General features: G+C 33.3%; 2 protein-coding genes across 5 annotated transcripts in view; both read left to right on the top strand.

Annotated features, from left to right (window-relative positions):
- LOC128885629 (moesin/ezrin/radixin homolog 1) overlaps nucleotides 1-21,817 on the top strand; it is a 36,468-nt gene extending 14,651 nt beyond the window's left edge. For 2 of the 4 annotated variants that reach the window (XM_054139747.1, XM_054139746.1), the window contains 8 exons: nucleotides 10,404-10,436; nucleotides 15,268-15,390; nucleotides 16,986-17,258; nucleotides 17,341-17,670; nucleotides 17,777-18,019; nucleotides 18,150-18,325; nucleotides 18,407-18,623; nucleotides 18,699-21,817. In XM_054139747.1, coding sequence (XP_053995722.1) covers nucleotides 10,404-10,436; nucleotides 15,268-15,390; nucleotides 16,986-17,258; nucleotides 17,341-17,670; nucleotides 17,777-18,019; nucleotides 18,150-18,325; nucleotides 18,407-18,623; nucleotides 18,699-18,863 — 1,560 coding nt within the window. In that variant the 3' untranslated portion in view covers nucleotides 18,864-21,817. The remainder of the gene's footprint in view (nucleotides 1-10,403; nucleotides 10,437-15,267; nucleotides 15,391-16,985; nucleotides 17,259-17,340; nucleotides 17,671-17,776; nucleotides 18,020-18,149; nucleotides 18,326-18,406; nucleotides 18,624-18,698) is intronic. The other 2 variants (XM_054139749.1, XM_054139748.1) reach the window with 1 other exon arrangement.
- Nucleotides 21,818-22,534: 717 nt separating this feature from the next.
- LOC128885617 (mitogen-activated protein kinase kinase kinase 4) overlaps nucleotides 22,535-24,313 on the top strand; it is a 15,246-nt gene continuing 13,467 nt past the window's right edge. Inside the window, exon 1 of the mRNA XM_054139722.1 lies at nucleotides 22,535-22,693. Coding sequence (XP_053995697.1) covers nucleotides 22,614-22,693 — 80 coding nt within the window. The 5' untranslated portion in view covers nucleotides 22,535-22,613. The remainder of the gene's footprint in view (nucleotides 22,694-24,313) is intronic.

Below are 24,313 nucleotides of genomic sequence, written 5' to 3'. Positions count from 1 at the left end.
TAAGAAATTCTTTTTTTCATTTGGAGTGATAGCTATTTCAAATTATACATTATTTCGTTATTATTTTATTTCAAAAGTAACAACATGCAACAGAAAGAATTTATTGTAAGAAATCCTTTTTTTCATTTGGAGTGATAGCTATTTCAAATTACAAATTATTACCTTATTATTTATACAGTTATTATGATTAATGTACTACGTGGATATTCTCTACAAATCTTAGGAAATTAATTCTATAAAAGAAACATCAGATTTATTAGCGAACAGATTAACAGATTAGAAATTGTGTTAATTCTCCGTCTTTGTTGTTTGTAATTGCAGGGATTGTAAATTGCGTGTATTGTTAAGCAGACGTGGGAAAGCTTTTATTCGAGTATTAGATTATGAATGAAATCAACGATAGCAATTTATTCGTGACGTTTACTTCATCGCACGGTTTAATTTGAGTTCGTTCGTTGCGAAAATCATTTTATAATCCAAATTTTTATCTTATTATGCTTGCTATGAACGAGTTGAACCATCCACTCATAATCGTATCAACTATTAACGATCAATAGCGAGTTGCCATACTTTTATTACAGCTGCACAATTTAATATTTTTACAAGATCGAACACATTATCGCGTTTCGATGATTTTCCATCGTTTATCCAACTACTGTTATATCTTTTTGCATTGAATATGTTTCGTTTATTTTCGTCGAAGCGTCAGAAATATTTTCGATCGAGAGAGTTCGTTGGTTGATCCGGATCTTGCAATGAATCATTCGCCGACGTCAGCTTTTAACACGTTCACTGCCAGACTAATACTCTTGAAAATTTCTACTGCGATTTAATTATGTTTACAGACTTTTGGAAACTGCACAATGAAAGATTTATTTTGGTACTTGGTTTCGTAACTTCATCAAAATTCAAGTATTTCATTTAAATTCATTTTCTATCACGCTTAACTTTCAGAATTAACAGTTTTCGTTTTTCAGTGAAAAGCACTGTCACCCATATATGGGTGACGTGGCGATCAACGTGTTAAGAGAGTATCGTAAAAAAAAAAGCAGTTCGGTAGACGAACTACCTCAATGTTAGTCGGTTTGCGACCAGTGTTCCAGTTCATTCCTATCGTCTCGTATCAAAACTTGCGTACGAGATTCTGCTCTTTCCCTGGTTCTTATTAACCCTTTAAAAGAGGTCATGCGTTTGAGTCATGAGTAATATGAATCCCGAGTGTCTGTCGCGCCTCGGTGTTATTCTTTCTATCTCTTCGCAAACGAAGATATTCATTTATGGAGTGAACGACACAAATTCTCCGCGCTGTTATGGGGAAGTCTGGGTATTTTAGATAATAAATCAATCGTCTGTTTAAAGACAATATTGACTTATATAACGAATTACTATCGATATAAAATAAAAAATTAAGTCAATAATATATACAGAATTATTGACTTATATAACGAATTACTATCGATATAAAATATAAAATTAAGTCAATAATATATACAGAATTATTGACTTGTATAACGAATTACTATCGATATAAAATAAAAAATTAAGTCAATAATATGTACAGAATTATTGACTTATATAACGAATTACTATCGATATAACATAAAACATTAAATCAAGTTATTTTCGCTGTAACAAATTCATCCCTGAAGGAGATCATTGTTTAAGCGTACAGAGTTAAAATATGCAGAAAATTTAGTTCGGTTCTACGACATTATCGATTCTCCAAATTGTACAATATTTTCGGAATGTTTTATGGACTTGAATCTTTAAACAGACAATTGATTTATTATCTAAAATACCCAGACTTCCCCATAACAGCGCGGAGAATTTGTGTCGTTCACTCCATAAATTAATATCTTCGTTTGCGAAGAGATAGAAAGAAAAATGATATCGTTAAACCGTACTTTAAAACATACATAAGTACTAATTTGCATTTTGATCTGAAATGGTAATTAAAACGTCGATAGAAGAGAAAATATCTCGAGCTACACGTGTATCGATTTTTATTTTAATCAACATTTCTTTCTACAAAAAAAAAAAAAAGTAAGAATCTCCTGCTCAATGTGCTTAAAGTGGTTTGTCAAGTTAACTAAAGGCCAACGTGTTCTTACAATGCAGTTGTACTTATAGTGGATTTGATTTGTAACGTACAGTGCCAGAGATAATACTTATCACCTGAATGCAATCTATGACGTAAGATATCAACTGGATAAGAGTATTCTGAAACTATACGTAGAGGCATAAATGACTAGTGAAGTTTATAAAAAGAAAATGAAGAAATGTCTCATTGTAATAAACATTTGTATTCGTATGCTAATTACCTCAGCGATACTTATTTAGATCATTCATTAGACGTACGGTAATGAACAATGCTGAATTAAAATTTCAACGTGTTAATTAAGATGTGTGCCTAACTAGGAGAGTTCAAAACTCTCAAGAGTTCAAATCTTTGAGAATTTTTTAAAGAGGAACTTTAAGTTTTGTTTATTTCGATGAAACTTGAGTACATTTTTTTCCACATCTTGGAAGACATTTTTTGAGAGGTATTTTGCGATAACCACTGCTACTCGAATTATCAGAAATAAAAAAACCGACAATTTTTTAAAAGCATATTAGTTTATTTAGTTTTTTCTGGGACTTTTAACCAATTAGTTTGGAAGGTTGAAGTTAGTATTTATCTCAGATAGTTCTCTTACAAATTAACCTGCAGTAATTTCACTTCATACATTCAACAGTACCACGATATTGGCATTGAAACTAGACAAAGAATAATAGACTCTTTTAAATAGTTTTTGTTAAACATCTCAGAATGTTTCGTAGAACTGGCGATGAACGATTCCAAGCGAATTGACCACAGCCAGAAACAATTAACGCTCCGTAACAGGCTGTGAATCGAAAAGTCAGCCTACACAGGTGCGTTCTCTTACCTGTGCGCTGTGGATTATTATGCAACGCATTGCAGACTCCGGCAATTAACAGGCGCTATTCCAAGCACTACCAAAGCCAGCTCTTCGACGTGTCCCTTCCATACTTCTTTCATTCTCTTCACGGCACTTGGAAGTTATTTATGATATCGGCTTGCGTTGCAAGGACGTTACTGATAGCTTGGAGTTAGTAGACTCGAGTTAATGGTGGCGTCAAGTTCTATAATTGCGCGCGTACGCATAAATTGCATCTGTGGTATAATTGGTCTGGATCGAAAATAAACGAACAAAAATCATCGCCTTCCATTTTCCTCGTTCTATCGACAGGTTTACAAGGTCGACAGAGTTATTTCGTTAGAGTAAATTCTTTTACTTTATCGAGCATTTGACGAGAAATTTAAGTATTAGCACACTTTATATTGTTCTGTGCCAGTAATAAAGTTACTTTTAAAATTGTTCAAGTTTGAATAATTATTGTGTAATGTTTGTATGTCCGCAATGAGAAATTTACCATTCGTCACTTTCCATTATCAGGTGTTATACATACAAATTATATTTATTAAATATACATTGTGTACTGCTCTTTTTTTGTTAGAAACTACGCTGATACGCATTTTTCCAACCATTTGATAATTTGGTTCAATTATATCATCAATTTATGTTACATGTTAGGCATTACGTTTTATACGTTTATCGATTTTATTATACAAGGTGTAAGACAATTTGTAGAATGTATTTTTATCGTATGAATTTTCGTTATTTAAAAAATTAGTTTCAACTACTTTGGCAGATTTGGCAAAAATTTCTAAACTATTTAATAAAACGTAAAACAAATTAGAATCTTTCCAGCATATTTCAGTTGAGAGTTGAAGTTCTTATCGAAGTTAAAATTTGGAATTATCTTAGTTTTTATTGCATTGCAATCTTTGCTGTTACGAACGTTAAGAAGTAACGTTTTAATGAATTCGAAGATTGTATAAGACGAAGGAATTATATTTAATGAATTCCCGTAGATTTTAGCGAAACCATTAATATTACAGGTCGGTAAATAATTTTAAATATTTACAACGACGAAGCTCTGTCATCGTGACTTTACTTGTTACTTTCAATACTATGCCGACCGGTAACATCACGTTAGTGTTTCGCGAAAACTATAAACAGTCTGTGTCGTACGTAAAGCTATCGGCCAATTGCCGGAGCGAAACAACAGAATCCCGATTAGACATGCGGACGGCAAAGTGTTAATGTAAATTAAATTTAACGACTTCTGTTACATGGTACCGTGCAGTTTAATTTTAAATGAAATTATTGCTGACACGTCCATCCTCGTTCCAGCGTGTACAAGTATGTACAATTCATATGGATGATATTCTTATAAATTGTACTATCTGCATACTTCTCTCATAACGTGAGAATATGCGTATGTTTTATACAACAATTTTTTTTTTCGAGTATAACGATTCGTGACTCGTGGCAAAACATAAGTTCCACCGAGTCTTTTCTTTTAGTCGAGAGAAAACCTTATCGAACATTTTTCCTTTCTTTATGTATATGCATTTTGATAGTACACGAAAAATATACGTTTATGAATGACATTGTTAACTTAAAAGTTGACCTTCTGGATAAAAAAAAAAAATTAAATAAAAATATACGGTCAGCATATAGCACGCGTAGTTTAAAACTTTTGGCAAGCATGTTGTTTACGTTTTGAACAACGTATTTTAAATGAAACAGAAGAAAATGAAACTGTTGAAATTGTAACAGCGGACGAAGATCTTTTTCTTTACCTTTGGTTACCAAACTTGAAAAATGGCGTCAAAGTATCATGCATTGAAAATCAACCACACCTAATATGCTATTTATGAACGCTTAATCATCATTATAGCATATGTCCAGCTGGTTCGATATATTACCAAGTGGGGTTTAACGATTGAAACCACTTGTACACATCATTATGTAGGGAGTACATCCAGCTCTAATCGATTCACGCAAATATTAGTGATGCGATAAAGAGTTCTTAATGGTAGTGGAAAGGTTTCAAATAGAACAGTATACAAGATAAACTTCTCTTTTTGATGAGCCTTTCATTATTATTATTAATACGTTTCCCGACTGCTTAGCGCGTTTCTACTTTCAGGAAATACAATAGTAGCGATGAATGTCAGTTTTGGTTATTTCACCAATACTAATACTTTTGAGTGAACACGATTTTGAAATTGGATGAATCATAACGTCAATTAAAACTGTGTCATCTCGACAAATACAGATGATTATTGTTTTCTCTAAACTGCTACCACAAAAAGTATACAATTTCGTATGATAAGAATGTGTTGGATTCTTCTTTCTGAAACGTTTCCAACATTCGTTAGAAATATTTTTTTGCACGAACAATTAATTAATAAATCACGCTTCGACAATTTTTTCGCGAACGATTCGCTTAATGGAAGATCTGTTTGCTAGCATTTATTGTACATATGTATATTGAATGTAATGAACAAATTGTTTATATTTATTTCTTTTAAATAAAATTTGCGATGCTGGGACCAGTACGTGGGTATAGTTGGGCATAAATGAAAAAAACAGAGTATTTCAACTTTCTACGCGACATATACAGTCAGTGTAATAAGTATTCGTACAGGAACTAATTCACAATAAAACTTTATATATTTATTTTGATTATAAATTTTAAGGGAAAGAAATAATTAACCAACATTCCTACATATTTTTAAAGTACAATTTGCGTATATTCAAGTTCATTATTTGTAATGTTAACCTCTTAGTTCTTTTCTTATTAATTTTATTTTTAATTGTTTGCTGTACGAATACTTCTTCCGACTGTATATCGTGAAAGTGCATAATTTTAGAATAAGTTAAGAACATTTCTTGCTGCGGACATTCGTAACTCTACGTTTTGTACTAAAAGTGAGATTTTTTATCAAATGTACACCATTCTTATAAAAATTGTTACTTTGAAAAATCCTTATGTAGGTATTTTCACAATATTATGTAGATAATGGGAATACTTGGTTTTTTATTTCAAGTCTAACTAAACCTGAATAAAAAAATTCATTAGAAATCTCCAGCATCCAGCATTGCTATCTTATTCGAAAAATAAAAATAAATTATATTTTCATCATTCAGTATATGTATAATAAACTCCAGTAAACAAATCTCGTATAAAGTTAATAATTTAAAAACAAAAAATTGTTGAATACAGCTATGATTTTCACGCCTTTGAGGGTGGATCCCCCCCTCCCCCCCCAAAAAAAATTACTAAATATCAAATAATAACCATATAAAGTCAGTTTTCCGCGTGGTTCGATATCCTGGTCAATTTCCCCAGCATAATTCTACGTCACTCGCGTAAAGAAGGTCATGATTCCGATGCATACGAAATAAACCGATAAAAAGTTGATTGTCTGATTGATTTTTTTTTACGATCAACAGTCTGACTGGCTTGTGAATAATTAATGTGGCGAGCAGCGTTAATGCCGTAATTCGCGGAGTTTGGCTCGAAGGCACGAACAGTCTTTGAAATTAATGTATACAACCGACTTTTGTAATCTTTCCTCTGCAATTACTTTCGTAGCGCGATCGAATCTAGCACAGTAATTTCAAGGACAAAGTCGTGGCCAAGACACCTAAATTGCTTATTCGCATACTTTAACTTAATCGTATTTTCATTCTTCGAACGCATGCCAACCGCAATACTAACAACTGGAAGAGTGGACTTTCGTTCTTCTCTAGGGTAAGTTATAATAAGTTTAATTAGCGCGATGAGTTACGTTACCCGTTACATTACCGCATGCGATTACTCGAGTAGCACACTTATACACGCGTACATTTCTTATGGTTTCTGCATGTTCGTGCAACGATAAACGTGAACGTCGAACGCGATCGTTTCCCGAAAAATGTATTAGGTTGTCCGAAAAGTTGTCTATTTATATAAACACGATCACGTGAAATAATTGAGTGCAACTCGCGAAAGAAACTTTCGGGACAACCTAATACATCTCGAGAGCATTTGTGACACAGTTAACGACGTAATATCGGGTTGTCTGGAAAGTCCGTGCCGATTTTCGGTAGGTGGTACACGTCTGTTTATATTGGAATGGTTGAAAACAATTAACATGGGTGCATCCCTTAAAAAGTGGAAAGGTCGTGGAACAAAATGGTATTTATATAATTCAATAAATATATATCGAAATTCAAATATGCCTTTGAATTTTTCTTAAAAATTGCCACGAACTTTCTGGACAACCCAATATGTTTATCGTTCACTCTTTCCAAATGCGAAGCAAAATCACTCTCAGGGACAAAAGTCTCGTTAAACTCGGATTTCGGTTATATACTCGAAGCGATAGAATGACAATTGCAGAGAAAAAAGTAGATATCTTAAGTGCGAATAAAATTCAGTAGAATTAGATGAAGCTTACGCGTTGGTATAGTCTTTAACGATATTCTTGTTAAATTTTAACGTACCGGACATAATTTTCACGATGTCGAGAGAATTATTTTGTCCAATGCAAATGACCGTATTGAAATTGAATATTACATTGTTATCTTATTTTGTATACATTTATTCATAAGTTTTACTTATTTATAGTCGCCGGCAGTGATACTTATATAAATATTAAAATCGACTGACATGAATGCGCGAATTGTCTATCGCAGAAGTCACTCGTAATTTGTATGGGAAAAGAGAAGACGATTTTGACGATAAAAACTCTGGAAAATTGGTTTAACTGAATGTGTTTTGTACACAGTGACTGCTGTATACTCGCATACGATATCAAAATTAAAGTTTCTGTTTATGTGTTTATTAGATATAGATTGTTTCTGATATGTTTCAGTTTAAAATGATGATACAAATGGTGTACAAAATAGAAGGTGGAATATATGTAAATTAAGGCATGCATGGGAGGTCGCATGTGGAAAATTGAATATTTTTAAACAGTGGCTGGAATGGAAATAAGTTGATAATTATATCTCTCTTTTAATAATGTAATCTTCGAAAGATGTTCATTTTTATTGGCAAGTTCAATTCGATTCGGTTACCCGTATGTAGTGCAAAAAATTATTACTTGAAAGTGGAAATTAGCATTAATTTTAACTGCTTACGTCTTGCAATACGAAATCTCGGATTGCAAAATTGTGCAGGAATTTTAATTATTTTTTGCGCGAGAAATATGTTTCTGTAATATTAGGGTGAGCCGTTCGTACGAATGAACGAAACTTCGTGCGTTTTTAATGTTGTTTCAGTTTGTGCAATTTTTCGAAGTCATTAATACCGACTATACTTTAAACTCTTGCTTCCAGTAGTGACGTAAAAGTACTCAAATCTCCAAATTTTCCATGATTTTACCGAAACGAAAAAAAATTAAACGATCAATAAATGAATGCACCTAATAATTAAATATGAAAGAGCTTTTCATGTATAACACTTGCGTATAAAGTAATTCTAACGACTTTCAAATATTGCACAAACTGAAACAACGTAAAAAACCCACGAACTTTTGGTTCGCCCTAACATCAACGTACATCGACATTGGATCAAACTAGATCCGAGCTTTTTGCAATTTTTGTGCGTTCTAATAATAGCAAAGAAAAGCATATCAGAACAAATCATTAAACTACTAAATTATACTACAATTCAAATTAACTCCAGCATCTGTTCCATAAGCGTCTTGTCGTTATCCCCACCACTTCTTCGTGTTATCTCTATTACGCGATCGTTGGTGACTCAAGGTTATAATGAGTCATGGAAACATAATTAAAAGTATCTCGGTCTTATAAGTTTTTATTTTCTCTCGTCGTTCATCATAAACTTCAATATGAATATAGTTCCAGCGAGCTTCACTCCAAGAAGAGATAACATTCGCTGCATTTGCAAAACTTATTATATCTCAGAAAAAAAGTTAACGTAAATGTCACTGTCAGTGTAGGGAGCAAGGTTACATTGCTGTTGGACGTGTAGTTCAATTACTACCGATCATTGCTTGCGATAATACGTACAATTTTATACGAATTAAGTTGTGTGTCGTATGTAAGTATACAGCTATCGTGTGTATACATGGAATTCTCTTAAAACAAATTACAGAGTGCTATAGAATGCATAATAGAATACACCGCTGTTCTCTTACCATGTTATAAATTTTACGAAAATTTGCTCCTCTATAGAATCTTTTGGTCCTGACCCTTTCAACACTTTTGATTTGTTCAACTCTTTATTTACTGAATTTCTTAAAAGTTTTTAAAATTTAAATGTCCATCTTTGTCTGATATCATCTCATAGAGTTGTCTAACAAGTTAAAAAAACAAACAAACAAACAAACAAACAAACCTTGTGCTGCAATCCAACAATTAAAAGCTAACTTCATAGAAACGGACTTGAAAGTCACAATAGGTTTCAAAACGTTTAATTAATGCGGTACTATGAGGAAATTGACGGGACTTATAAGTCCCGCTAGTAAATAAAGGGTTAACATGATTTTATGTTTCCCAGAAGTGCCGAAAGAACAATTATCCGTTCCTAGACTCGACGTGTATTAATAAAGTATTAAGTATTCGGTTGCTTACATGTACTTTCATTGTAATTTCATGTTTTCAAATCGTGACTAGTACGATTTATCGACGTCCTTGGAGCACGCTTCTAATGTCTGCTGCCAGTACAATAGTTTATTTACTCGGAATGGATCGGCATATTTTGAGAAACATACTTCGAGTAACTTTATTTTTGAACGACACGCCAGTAACTCTCGTAATCCAAATGTGGATTAAAGTTTCTCTTTTATTTCTTTTATTTTTACAAATTAATTATACCTTATCACTATTCAAACCTTCACTAAACTTTCCTTGTCTACCATACAGTTTCTATTAAGTAGCACTTACACGTGTTAATGTTTTTGCTCTGCTTGTCGGAAAACATACCCGGAAGACAATTAATTTTTTACCGTGTAATAATAGTAATGGCTACTCTACGATATCGACGACGTAAACCTTCTACATCTTTCAATTTTGTCGTCGATACAATTTTATCAGCGGAATGGATCGAGATTTATATTTAGAAGCAATATCAAATATTTGCGTTGAGATGCGCGTTAACGTCTCTCAGCGGCAACGATGACAACATTTTGTCGATAATGAATTGATTTGGGACGGTTATTTAATCCATCCATCATTATTTAATCCTAAGGTTATTATTTTCTGCATTGCGAAACATATTTTTTAAATATACATTATACGTAATTATAATATATATTTAAAAGAAATATTGAAATATACGATTGCATATGAAAAGTAATGGCTTCTTTTTATACGAACTACGTTCAGATAATAGTTACAATTTTTACGGGATTCGGATCGCTCTGAAAATGTATCGAATTTCGAGCCACGTAAACTTTCCCCCATCAGTTTCATTTTCGACGCCGATGAATTAAGTCGAGAGCAGTATATGACAATATTGGCAAATAATTGCAGGTGGTTCCATGCGGCCTTCGAACATTCTGGCACGTAAGATTGTAATTAAAATTCTCTAACCTGTAGACGTGAATCGAGAAACAATTGTCCCAGCGCCTGGATTAAAATCCTCGAACAAAATCGTAACGCACCGTTCGAAGGAACTTGTCCTGCTTTGTACAATAATATCGAATATTTACCCTTTGCACACGACGACAATCTCACTAGACCATTTTTGCATCTTTACATCTTGGAAAATTAAAGTTTTCGATATCAACCCTCGTCACTCTACACGTGCAAATTAAAACGAATTACATATACAGTTATTAAAATCGTGGCCGTGACTATATTCTATTATATAAGAATACGCAAAAAACTTAGAAACGTAAAACCCCCAGTGGCGACTGTAAGTCGGCTCTCGAGTGCAAAGGGTTCATTCCGTTAATGTTTTGAAAATACTGTTTAGCATTCGTACAAATGAAATAACTTGATTGTTAATTTAGTTGTGTGAGACAAATTGTTGTACGTAACATCAAGTTTTAACCGATTAACTGTTCAGTCTTTTTTCTCTTTCGCGTATCGAAAGTTGTGTTTGGATATTTCATCTTTTCTCTTTAATCAAACATACGCTAATAACAGACGATAGTAATTTTCCAATTTTGTAAACTGACTAAATGGATCCTTCGTTTATCGATCAACCATCATATTAATAATATTCAATGAGCAAATAGTTGAGGATCATTATCTCGGCGCTTGCAAAAAAAGCTCGTAAATGTCCAAGAAAAACACTGCAATAACTGCTTTTTATCATGCACCCACCTTAAGAGAGCACAACACTGTACAATTTTTCGTAAAAATCAATTTTCTTGCGTTCGATTCGGAGAAAGAAGATCTCTACAATCGCAAAAATCACAGCGTTGAGTGTAGAATAGCGAGCCTTTTTCATCCGGTTCCATCTTTTCGTGAAATATAGAAATTTCTTTTCAAAGACTCGTTCATTTTCCAATTTTTTCAAACATTAAATTATTTCTACGTCAGAACGTAAGCACCTAGTTCGAGCAAATTTTGGTTTTCTAATTTCAAATATACAGGGTTGTCCACATGACTCTTAACAGCGCAATATATCGAAAACTGTACCATCGATTTTCTTGGTCTTAAATTGCATGGATCTAAAGTACCTTTGTAAGTACCTTGTTATAATACCCCCGCTCCCACTTAATTGGGAAGGCTGAGCCACTTCACGTTTATGTAGTTATAAATGCCCTTTAGATCCGTGCAATTCGAGACCAAGAACGTTAAAATCGATGCCATAGTTTTCGAGATATTGAATTGTTAAGAGTTATGTAGGCCACCCTGTATATAGCCGTAAACTTGTTAATCGAACACTATTAAATGTCATTACGAGACCGGCTTTTAATTGTTTGAACGTTCAATAAAACATAATGGAAATTTAGAAATAATTAATCGTATAATTTCCTTGCAATGGTCGTTACAGTGCTGTGCCCCTCTGAGGACAAAACTTTTTGTTGGACACTGAATTATCGATTCTGTAACTTCTAATCATTAACGGGACGCGCATATTTATTTATTGAAAATATATATTTTATGACTTTAATTTTTAAAATATATTTTTATCAAAAGAATGAGGAATTATTAACAATGCAGCATAGAACAGAACAAATCAAGCTAATTACTTACGAATCGATTAATGAAATATTGAATGACAATATAGTACATATATCAATCTTTAGACAAAACTTCCAATTACCTGATAGTCGAGTCAAACAAAAATGGCTTGGCACGGATCTTGTTAATATTCCGAATTCAATAAAATTCTTCAGCGGATATATTTTCAAAAATTTATACTTTGACCCTCCCCCCCCCCCCAAAAAAAAATAAATATATTTCTTTAAATTTTAAAATGTTCCCTTAATAGCAGCGTCGGAGAGTGTCCAGGAAGAACCGTAAACGGTTTCAATGTTCACCTATTATTAACTGGACACGTGTCAGTCTTGCTCTAACGAGTTAAGAGTACGTTGTCCATTAACGTGTCCTACAAAATTCTGTCTTTCATTTTTAATCACTCTTGTCCGTGATATTATGTAACCGTGCACAGGTACCAATAATCATTATGTGGAATCGTGTTACTGGCATTGCAAACTGAGATGTCAGCCGCGGTCAAGGCGATCGTGTCGAGATGCGATTGACACTTCCGTGCGTGGATGACTATTCGGTGGATACGCGTTACGAGAAATGAGACTAATCGAATATGTATAACAGGAAATACTTTTGACCAGTTAGGCTCGACAGATGACATTTTGTCCTTCTTCCCTTTTTCGTTGTACGAGCAAATTCATTTTATTTTACAAATACATTTTACATTACTTTAGGGATTCGTTTGAAAGAAAACTGTAACACCTTTTGCAGCAAAAATTGGAATATTTATTCGTGTTTGAACTACGTTTATCATTTTTTTTTTTTTTTTGTAAGCTTCACAAATTAAATGTATTAAAAGTTTTGAGTCTGTATCGTCTACGTGTAACGATGAGAAACGAACCTAAAGGTTAGAATCATACATTTGTCGTTTGTTATAAAAATGGCACGAGTGCATGTCTTAAATAGAGTTTCTGCAAGTAATGATCATAAAACACGTTGATTTTGTTCGTAAAAAAGGTTATACTATCGACGACGTCACGTTTCCTCATGAACGTGTCGACTTAATCTCAGTTGCTAATCCAAGCGAAAAAAAAAAACTGTTTCTATACTCCTAACTTCAGCAAAGTATAAGAATGTTAGACTCATTATATTTTTCATTAAGGAAGATTAATGAACTAACGACACTTTCATAACGAACAAGAGAAGAACCAAGATGTAAAGACAACGTGTACTTGTGTCAAACTGGCCACCCAATAGGTATTGTGGCAGCCACATTGATATACAATGCTATATTGATATACAATGAATAATTATAAATTCAAAGGTAAATACTTAATATTTTAGTGAAAAAGAAGAGGTCAAAATCCCTGAAAATAATTTTTATTGTTTTTTATATTTACAGAATTTACAGAATTTAAATAATACATATTATTATACATCTCTTATGGTTAAACTACGTTTACAAAAAATTGCTTTGAACATGTAATTATTCACACTAAATTCGTTTGAATGTAATTTATTTTCGATATCAAACTCATAACAGCGCAATATATCGAAAACTATACCATCGATTTGCTTGGTCTTAAATTGCATGGATCTAAAGTACTAGTAACCAGTTAGTAACCAGTTTTGTTGAGTGAGCGTACCAAGTATTTAACTTGATCAATTCGTAAATTATTTATAAAATCTATCTCATTTGATCTAAGCCTTGTTACTTATCGTTACGAGTAAAGAATGTTACGAAAAGTGTTCAAATATTTGATACTATTACCCGAAAGATAAAACTACAAAAATAGGCGTTTATAATAAGTATCCGTATATTAAATGATAAAATATTTGATCATTGTACACAATTATTGATCGGTCAATTAAAAAATGTTGTTCCGTATAGACTCAAAAAATTCAAACTGTTTAAGCTTCGTCTTTCTTCGGTCTAATTAGCGTCAAATTGTGTTATCAAATTAAGACCAATCATCGGCTAAAGTAAACATGAAAAGATAACACTGAGAAATGGATCATCAATAATAATAGAAACAATAACGTCATCGATAATATGATGACTTGAAAATGGAACTGATTGTAGGATCGGTTGAGGGTTATCATTAAATAAATATTTCTGTACACTTCTGTTCTTAATACGCTGTGATATTAGGAAACAGCTGGTAACCGAGAAAACACAATTGTTTCTTATCGTTACTTTTTCATCATATAATCCACATTACAACCATGGATAAGATACATACATACTTACGCGTGTATAGGTAATAACCGTGCCATACCATTCAGTTGTCATCATATTGTAATTTTTCTATTAATAAAACCTTCTTACTCGTTTATCGCGTTTACGTATTTCAGCGATACCAGTGAGAGAGAAGACCTCTATGAGGCGTAAAACGAGTAACGGTGCAACTTCGTCAGTATCATTAATCCTTTTGGAATGGCAAAAATGCCGCAGAAGTAGCAAACAAAATATGCGCTGTTTATGGCGAAGGTGCTATTGCTGAAAGGTCTTACGTTATCCTCGGGGTTCGATCATATTTAGTAACTGTTTTTACAAAACTATATTTCAATATAGCAATGAAGCTTTGATCGTAGATATCTAAACAAAGAGTATATATCAAGTTCTTGCGTCTATGCTACATTATTATAAACAGACAAAATCGGGCGCAAATGGTTAACACGTACCGTGCCAGATTGATTTTTGATTATTTTTCATTCAATAGTTTTATTTCTGCCGCGTCATTACGTCCTCCGTTTTATGTTACTTTGTAACTGTTCTTGATTCGATTCAGCTTATAATCAAGCGATACTTGTTGCCACAATGACGCACATCTAAATAACTGATCATATATGGAGTTCGAGACATGTACGGACGTGTTGAATCTCATAGCATAACAATTGCGATTATTCTGTTTCAACGGAAAGTTCATTTGGTAAGGTATCGCAATGCCCGTATCACTGTGACGCGATACTCACCGATAATACGATATACTAGATATAAATTGTATCGATCACATCGTTTAATCTATGAATTATGTCATACGAATGTTTTGTTCCACTATTTTGCATGCCAACGTCAACCGATCCCATCGTGTGCTCCGATGGGAAACACATTTTGCACGGTTGTTGTTTTCGTTTAAATCGGCTGATCAAGTTTCCCACTTATTCGAGGAGAGACTTTGGTAGCCGTTCTCGGTTCTGTAATGTTAATCGAATGCGAACGTTTCAGGTGATGAGCCAGGAAGTCAAAAAGGAGACTCCGTTGCAGTTCAAGTTCCGCGCCAAGTTCTACCCCGAAGACGTTGCGGAGGAATTGATCCAAGATATCACGTTACGTCTCTTCTATCTTCAGGTACGAGAAATTACTGCGATCTGGCTGAGGATCTCCAAAGTTCTTTAAAAGTAATAGCAGGCGAATAAAATCAACGACAGGTTGATGTCGATTAGAAAGTTACTTGTATTCAGGGTTGGGTGAAGATTTTTAATGTAATTGAAAATGGATTTGCATCCGTTAAAATCGTAGAGTGCCTATGTAGGCTCCATATTTTGTAAAGGTAATCATCGGTATGCTGCAAATTTTTTATGAATGTTGTAGATGCTTAGGAATATTTGTATATGCTTGACATAAGGTTACTTTATCGATTCATATACGTAGCATAATTTTTTATTAATCTTATATTGTCCCCTCATGTCGTCAGGGTTAATAGCGAGGTGTTTTGTATCGGTAACCAATACCATGTAAAGTGTTTTTGTATTAACTATATACCAGATATTACCTATGCAAAACGTGTTTGTATTTGTTTTATAAATTTCTCATTTTTTGTACGATGTACTATAACGAGTACATCGTGTCCAATGCAATAATCACACCAGAAAGGAAATTCGAGTCACAGAGTAAGAGGACAATTGTCGGTTATTCAGTTATTCAGCGTGGCTGATAGAATTACATTATACATCAACTTGGTCGAGCACGTAACTGCACATTAGCACTCAATTTATCTGTAAGATAGATACGTTACAACTGATTGTGTATTACATCATGTTTAGCATTATCTTGTCTAAAACTATATTATCAAAAGGACTTTTTGCTTTTTTCGTTAATGCTTGTATTAAGATTCATTTTTTCTACAATTCCGTAATAAATTGCTAAACATTGATTTTATTTGCTATGTATTTGCTATGCTTTATAATTTGAATATAAATGTATTTCTATTATAAACATACGAATAATGTTCCAAATTATTTTTATCAAGGATAGAAATTACCAAAACTAGAGAGTCCTAAGTTTTTTTTTTGTAAACAATAGACAAAAATATTAAATACGCATTCAGTTGTTTGCACACAGTCGATGGTTTAGAAATATTTGAACGATACAAAGTTTGGTTAACACGTTACGTACTTTTGGCTTTTATTATATTCCATTTGAATTTACATAATAGTTCGGTTCGTAGATGTCGTAGCCGCTATAGCCGATGGGCAACGACTTTGCTTATAAGTGCGGAGTCAAGACTACTTAACATAGTGTGAAATACAATTTTTTTTTTATAATACCTTCTAAAGCGTTGAGTGTTTTTGGTAAATAGCCGAACATAGGTTTATTATTCTTAAATTCTCAGCTTACCTACAAACTTCTATTGCAATCAGACTTCGGGTAGCCTCTTATTAAACGTATAGCGTTTATTAAACTTACACTAAATTTTAACACTTTTCTATTATACATGTTTCATGTTATCGGTGCTAAATATAAATGTTATTCCTCTTAGTATCTTACAGTTTTGTTATACAGGGTGTTCCGTTTAAATCGGAATGGTTAAATATCTCTCGAAGGCATTAAAAAGCTGATATATCGGCTGTAAGGTACTAAGAGAGTTAATAAAAGAATCGCAATTTTTCGTCATCGTAAATGATTTGATAATTAACTGTTTGTCTTGCGGGAATTGCGTATAGGTAAAAAATGCTATTCTTACGGATGAAATCTACTGTCCTCCGGAAACATCAGTATTGTTAGCTTCTTATGCAGTCCAAGCAAGACACGGAGATTTCCAAAAAAGTACGCACACCGCGGGCTTCTTGGTGAACGATCGTTTACTGCCACAACGTGTCATGGATCAACACAAAATGAGTAAAGACGAATGGGAAAGCTCTATCACCAATTGGTGGCAAGAACACCGCGGTATGCTACGCGAGGATGCCATGATGGAATATCTCAAAATTGCTCAGGTATAGATCTAACGGTTTCGATCAGATAAACTTCATAAATTTATTCGTTGATCAACGTTAATGTTTTCTTTCGATTTCGCAGGATTTGGAAATGTACGGAGTGAACTATTTCGAAATTCGTAACAAGAAAGGTACGGATCTCTGGTTGGGTGTCGATGCTTTGGGTTTAAACATTTACGAGAAGGATGACAAATTGACGCCGAAAATTGGTTTTCCGTGGTCTGAAATTAGAAATATTTCGTTCAACGATAAAAAGTTCATAATTAAACCAATTGACAAAAAAGCGCCGGACTTCATCTTCTTTGCGACTAGAGTTAAGATTAACAAACGAATTTTGGCACTGTGTATGGGAAATCACGAACTCTACATGCGTAGACGTAAACCTGATACGATTGATGTGCAGCAGATGAAGGTACTTTATTTTTCGCCAATGTCTGTATTGTATCGTGCATTTTATAGTTTATCCATCTTTCCTGTTTCTGGACATCTGTATAACGTTATTCGTTTATAATTCAAAGGCTCAAGCTAGGGAAGAGAAAATCGCAAAACAGCAACAGAGGGAGAAGCTACAGTTGGAAATAGCCGCAAGGGAACGTGCAGAGAAAAAACAACAAGAATACGAAGAAAGACTTAGAAATATGGCAGAAGAGATGGACAGGCGGCAAGCTGAACTAACCGAAGCTCAGGAAATGATCCGACGTTTAGAGGAACAGCTTAAACAATTACAAGCGGCTAAAGAGGAATTAGAAGATCGTCAAAAGGTAAATATACTAAAAAGGTGGAAAGAATGTTCACAGATGAAATTCGGATTTAGTAATCCTCAAATTTAGTAAAACGCAATTTATAATTAAGAAAGACGAAGAATTAACGATACTTTTTTGTTTTGTGCAGGAACTTACAGCCATGATGGAAAAACTTGAACTTTCACATGAAATGGAAGCGGCAGAACGTGCTAAACTTGAACAAGAAATAAGAGCTAAGCAAGAAGAAGTACAACGTATACAGTCCGAAGTGGAGGCTAAAGATGCAGAAGCAAGAAGACTGCAGGAAGAATTTGAAGCAGCCAAGTATTGAAATATATTTTGTTGTTTCATGTATTATAGACGTATTTAAAGTCTCATTCAAACTCGATAAATTTGTGCAAATAGGTTGAGGCAAGAAGAAGCCGACAGGGCATATCAGGCTAGTACAACACCGCATCATCATCACGTTGAAGAGAACGAAGAAGGTGAAGAGGAAGGTGAAGATGAGGTTCCTCAGGGTGATGTTACTAAAGATCTTGCAACTGATGAATCGATAATCGATCCTGTCGAAGAACGGCGCACCTTAGCCGAGAGAAATGAACGTCTTCATGACCAACTCAAGGTACTTGTTCTTTTTCTTATGTTTATGTAGACCTATGCATTGTGTATGTGTTCGAACAAAAATAATATGTTTCAGGCATTGAAGCAAGATTTAGCACAGTCACGCGATGAGTCGAAGGAAACTGTTATGGATAAAATTCACAGAGAAAACGTCCGCCAGGGACGTGACAAATATAAAACACTTCGTGAGATTCGCAAGGGCAATACTAAGCGTCGCGTTGATCAATTTGAGAATATGTAAATTATGTATTCGTTTGTCTATTTGTCTATTTGTCTGTCCATTTCAACCTGCCTTTAAATTCTCTTTCAATTTTGTGTTCACGTGGACTCAGTAATCACTTATTATGTGTCAGGAATGTACAGATTCTCTGATCGATCTGTACAAGGACATTTTTTAAAACTTGTCAGATATATCGTTTTATAATATTTTTTTGAGATGCTCCGAGGAACAAGTCACCTCCAATTTGCAACGATGTAAAGTTTATAACACGTAATGCTATTTTTCGACGTTGATTCTATACTCTCGAATACAGCTAAGTATAAAAACTCTCATGATTGGCAAGGAACGCGACGAGCGACCAACTTATGCCGTCTTCCATATATGCTTCCACATTGACCGCTATTAAGTAACTTTTTGTGAAAAAGGATATTTATATATATTTTTTTTTACCATGAGTATATTTTCTTGCTGTTTTAGCTATGAAATATTTAACATTAATTCATAATAATAACTTCGTTGTTTTAGCTATGTCCTTAGCTAAGGTTGTTTCTTTTTTTTTAACGATTGCCTCCTCTGCTAAAATAACAAGAAAATCTGTTACATAATTTGTGAATATTATTTTAATTTTGTTCAAGCATTACATATGAATTTCTGAACACCGACACGCCAGTATTTTCTTTCTCGAAGTATTACTGTCGGTCACTGAGCGTATCGCCGCATATGTTGATTTTTGTTTACCGGTTATCCTTTTTGTCGCGGTCCTTATCACGTCGTCGCATATAGTCCGTCCTTGATAAGGATTTGTCTGATGAATATTTCGTATAGATATTTGCGTCATCTTTCGCTTTTATTGATGACCTAAGATTGATTTTATCATCAGCGGTTGCTATAAATTTACTATATACTCGTAACTTCTACTTTTATCCTGATTTATAATTTTGTTTGTAACACGAGTTATCTAAATAGTAGACGAATTTATATTTTTTAGTGGTGTAGAATGTTTAGAATTTGTTTGCAGTGGGTTACAAATAACAACCAAATATTGGCCTAAAATAGATTGATAATGTACACGCGACCGCTTGATGTATGAAACATGAAATCAGTAACATCCGTCTTTACGATAAATATAGGAAAGTTGAGTACCACGTACGAACTATTTGCAAAACGTGCGAACGAATTTCAACTAATAATTTTATATTGAACACACTCGTGGCCTTTATTGATATACATATATTGAAATACTAGATACTAATATTCAATAATATAATATAGGAAAACGTAGGGATATCGCGTGACTCTTTGTATTGCATACCTTCAACATAAGGTAATTGCGCGGTTCCTATGAAAAGGATAGGTATCAAGATTCTTGAAAGCATGAAAGAATGAATGTGAGAGAGAATGGGACAATAAAGAATAACGTACGAAAGGTTGAATGCTAGAAGAATATATAGAGTATGTGGCAGTCTGGTACGCCATATAAATTTTAAAACAGTCGTTTTCTTTTGTTCGTTTTTTTTTTCTTGAAAAAAAAAAAGATTGTACGGTACATCGATGAAATTAATTAAAACTGAAGGGAACGAAGGTATAATAATCTCCAAATGCTGCCAATTTTTGACGGAATGCAAACAAAGAGCGTGACTATGAAATGAGATACAATCTTTGCATTAATTAAGTAGGGAAGATGATGATAACGTTAAAAAACACTAATCACTGTATCGGCATTTATACTTTATCATCATCACATGTTACAATAAACATGAAGGGAAAAAGTACAGGAAAAATAAGGATAGATATTTTTTGATTATATTTAATACTACAATTTACAAATTAGTAGTGTTATTATTATTATTATTATTATTATTATTATTATTATTATATTATTATTATTATTATAATATTTACAATCTAGCAGCGTTATTATTATTGAAATAATATTACATGAAAAAGCAACGTATTTTATAGTCAGTCTATTTGTACTCTTAAGGAAATTATCAAATTTGCATCGCGATTACTAAATATTTCATACGATGCAACGTCATGTTCTAATATTCAACGATGTAGACGAATACCATTTTTATAAAAATTTACCTGGATATTCTTCCCCATTAAACACTTGGTAAGAAAGCTATTTTTGAGACATTCCAAAAATTTCGTGTAAAATGTTTCTTGTCTACGTTGGGGTTTTTCAATTACACACGGATTTGTAATAACTTTAAACTACAAAGCATGGCCTTTTTCTATACACGTTTAGGATGTACTTAAGTAAGTATACTTATTTGAAAGAATGACATATTTTTATATATATAATATATATCATTCATTCACACATAAGAAAGTCGATGAAAAACCCTAACGTGGATTTATAAACGATCTATGTTCCTTATGAAGGTAATGGATACGAGATCATTTCTAACGTTTTTCCACGTGTAATAACTGTAAATATGTAAATTACCTTGCTAAACTTTTGGTTTGAAATGCGATATGTATAAATTGGTATTGTATGCCTTCATGAGGTCATTAACAAAGATTAATTTACACCTACATCTATGGTGCGCATCGCGTTCAACGTATCTCGGTGCTACAATTTTTCTTTGTGACATTCAAGCGTGTATAAGTAAAATAGCCGTAAATGCATTTCTGCTTTTTACGAAATTTTTGTAACTCTGGATGTTTGACGGTACTTTCTAACGAAATAATCGAGTTCGATCAAAAATTATATTTGAATGTTTCATTTTTATATTTCAAAAAGGATCTTCGTAGCAGTATTATTGAATTCTTGAAACAGGAACACACATAAAACACACAAGGTACGATCACGGAGACGCATAGACATTATATTTTATTGAAAACAATATTATTTGTTGGTGCGAGGATATATGAAAATCACTTGTACTTTGCGGAGAAAGTTAGACATTGTTTAAATAAAAAAAATCATATCATAGTTGTTAAATAAATTATTATTGTATCCTTTGTGTGCAATTGTAGTTTTTTTTTCAAGTATATGTTAATCACGTTTATTTTGAATCTGTTGTCTCTGAACAGCTTTGCTTCATTATAGTGACAACCTGCTTTTCGGCAAAGGCGAGTAGAAATACTAAATTACACGTTTCTCTGTATTTAAATTACTTTCCTAAGTAAAGTGGTCGCATTACGGTACTAATACAATTGTCTTTTCAGGAGATCTATTAATAATTATTTGTTATAAATAATGGGATATACAGAGTGTGCCCCAGTCGAGGTGACCATACTAAATAATTCATGCTGATATTTTCCGAAATTTCAAGGCCATCAATGGTTTCTTTAAACGGGTTGGAGTATTTTCATTATTATAATATTGTAGCTGATAAGAAGATAAATTCGAATATGTATAACACGAAAATGTTATTCGTAAACACTTAAAACTATAAAAGTGAAAAATATATAAATTAGTAAGGAAAATAGCAATTAAACAGAAGGACGTCTAAGGAAAAAAGGGAGGGGACTGGAGCCGTGGACCTCAACATCTATGGAGCTTCATTTCTTCTAAATACTAAAATAAATTTGCACGCGTATTTAAAAATAAAAATTCTTATTTCCATTTCCAACGTGTGTTTAGTAAATCTGTTTCAAAATTACCCGCTCTATCACGTGATTATTTCATTCACCAAATGTGTTTCGTATTCCGAACGGCAGCAGCGCAAGTGTATTGCACCTGCGCCAAGTCGTTCAGTTAACGTGGGTTAACGTCGGCAGCGCTGCATGAGAATGTGATATGTTTCTTATTTGCGAAGAATGTTGGGTTACGATAGACAAAGCCATGCTACGAAAAATCTCTTCTCAGACTCTTCCGACGATGATACCGGTTACGTTAGGTGAGTTTTACATATTACACAATGTACACGTGGTTCGTGAAAATTTCGTTTAATACAAAAATAGCACCGGCTCTCGATTCGTAGTCGGAGTGGTGGCCACAACTTTGTTTACATGTCATCGAACATTTACTCGATTTTTAACGCTCCAAAAGTAGACCGCCGGTATATTTGTACAACGAACCACGAAAAGGAGTGCTTACACGCTGGCCGCTCGTGCGAAACGAATGTCGTTTTTGGAGTGACGACATTTATTGAATTTCCAATGGCACTTAATTTTATAGTTTGGCATTTGTTCGTGGCAGAGTGACAGTGTTATGCGTTTACGACGACCGCGGATGATACAGAACGAGGAAACGATTGAATGTGTTTATCAGAGAACTATTTGATCCTATGCAAATAGTGCAAAGTATTATGCTGGTTAGTTTGATACGATACGACACCTGTTATACGGAACTGTAAGATCTAATATAGAATTAATTATTCCTACGTTATATGATTAAATAGTTATCGAATACGCATATTCCAGTCACACTGTCTTACGTGGAGTGTTTTTCTAAACGTATACGAAGCGCATTGTTAATTTTATGTTTAACATTCTTACGCATATCTGTGCCATGTTTCGTGTTATTTATCGTCCGAAGTGTTTGGAAATTTTTAATAGAAGATAGAAACACTCATAGCGATATTTATTATTGATCCGTTTCTGCACGACGATAAATTGAATTCAATAATAATACGATATTGTCTATAAGATAAGATTACGATTTATCTGTTTGTTTATTTTTATAAGTTTATAAGTTTTTTAATTACATGTTTTATATACATAAGTCCAAATAGAGATAAGAGAAAGAAGGAGAAGTAAGAAACGTGGGCATGAAATTGAACATAATGTAAATATATGATATTTAATTCATTGTTATTAGTATTTCAATAGATGGTTATTTTTTACCAAGTATATATCAAATTAATGCAGTCAATTCGTTATGACTATAAATAACGATATTAGGAATTCATTTTAAATTCTCCAATTTCAATAACTCTGATCAATATTCCCTATGTACTATGGTATTATCTCAAAACAAAGACATGATCAAAAATCGACTGATAATCCTGGTTGACGGTTGAAGTAGATTTCTATTTGAAAAATGAAAGACAATAAGTTAGTGGTTAGCGGTCAGCGATCAGTGGACAGGGATGATCAACCACAGTCATCCTTGATCCATGAACGACTATGTACACACGCAACTTCGAGAGATCTACAATATCGGTCGAAGGATCCGCGAAGACTCTTCGCTGTCGAAGAAGAGAGGAAAGGCTAAACTTCGAATGCATCCATCGAGCAAAGAATTACCCAAACATTAATATTAGAGTAAAATCGTATTCCTCACAATTTCTTCAACAAGTATTGTTAATAATTAATTGAACTATTGTCAGAAATTAATTTATAGTTATTACAACCAATAGATATCAAAATATAGACAAATTTCTCACGATTAATGTCTTCAATGAATATTTAAGCGACTAACAAACATTACTGTATACATCGTAAATGTTTAATTAACGATATAAATTTTAACTGCGTCTCGAAGTTCCAGATTGTTATTGCAATGTTTATTTAGA

This window comes from Hylaeus anthracinus, unplaced genomic scaffold (genome assembly GCF_026225885.1).
Source record: "Hylaeus anthracinus isolate JK02 unplaced genomic scaffold, UHH_iyHylAnth1.0_haploid 11981, whole genome shotgun sequence".
In the NCBI taxonomy this organism is placed as follows: Eukaryota; Metazoa; Arthropoda; class Insecta; order Hymenoptera; family Colletidae; genus Hylaeus; species Hylaeus anthracinus.
The sequence above is the reverse complement of the archived record's forward strand: the minus strand, read 5'-3'. Positions and strand labels throughout refer to the sequence as shown.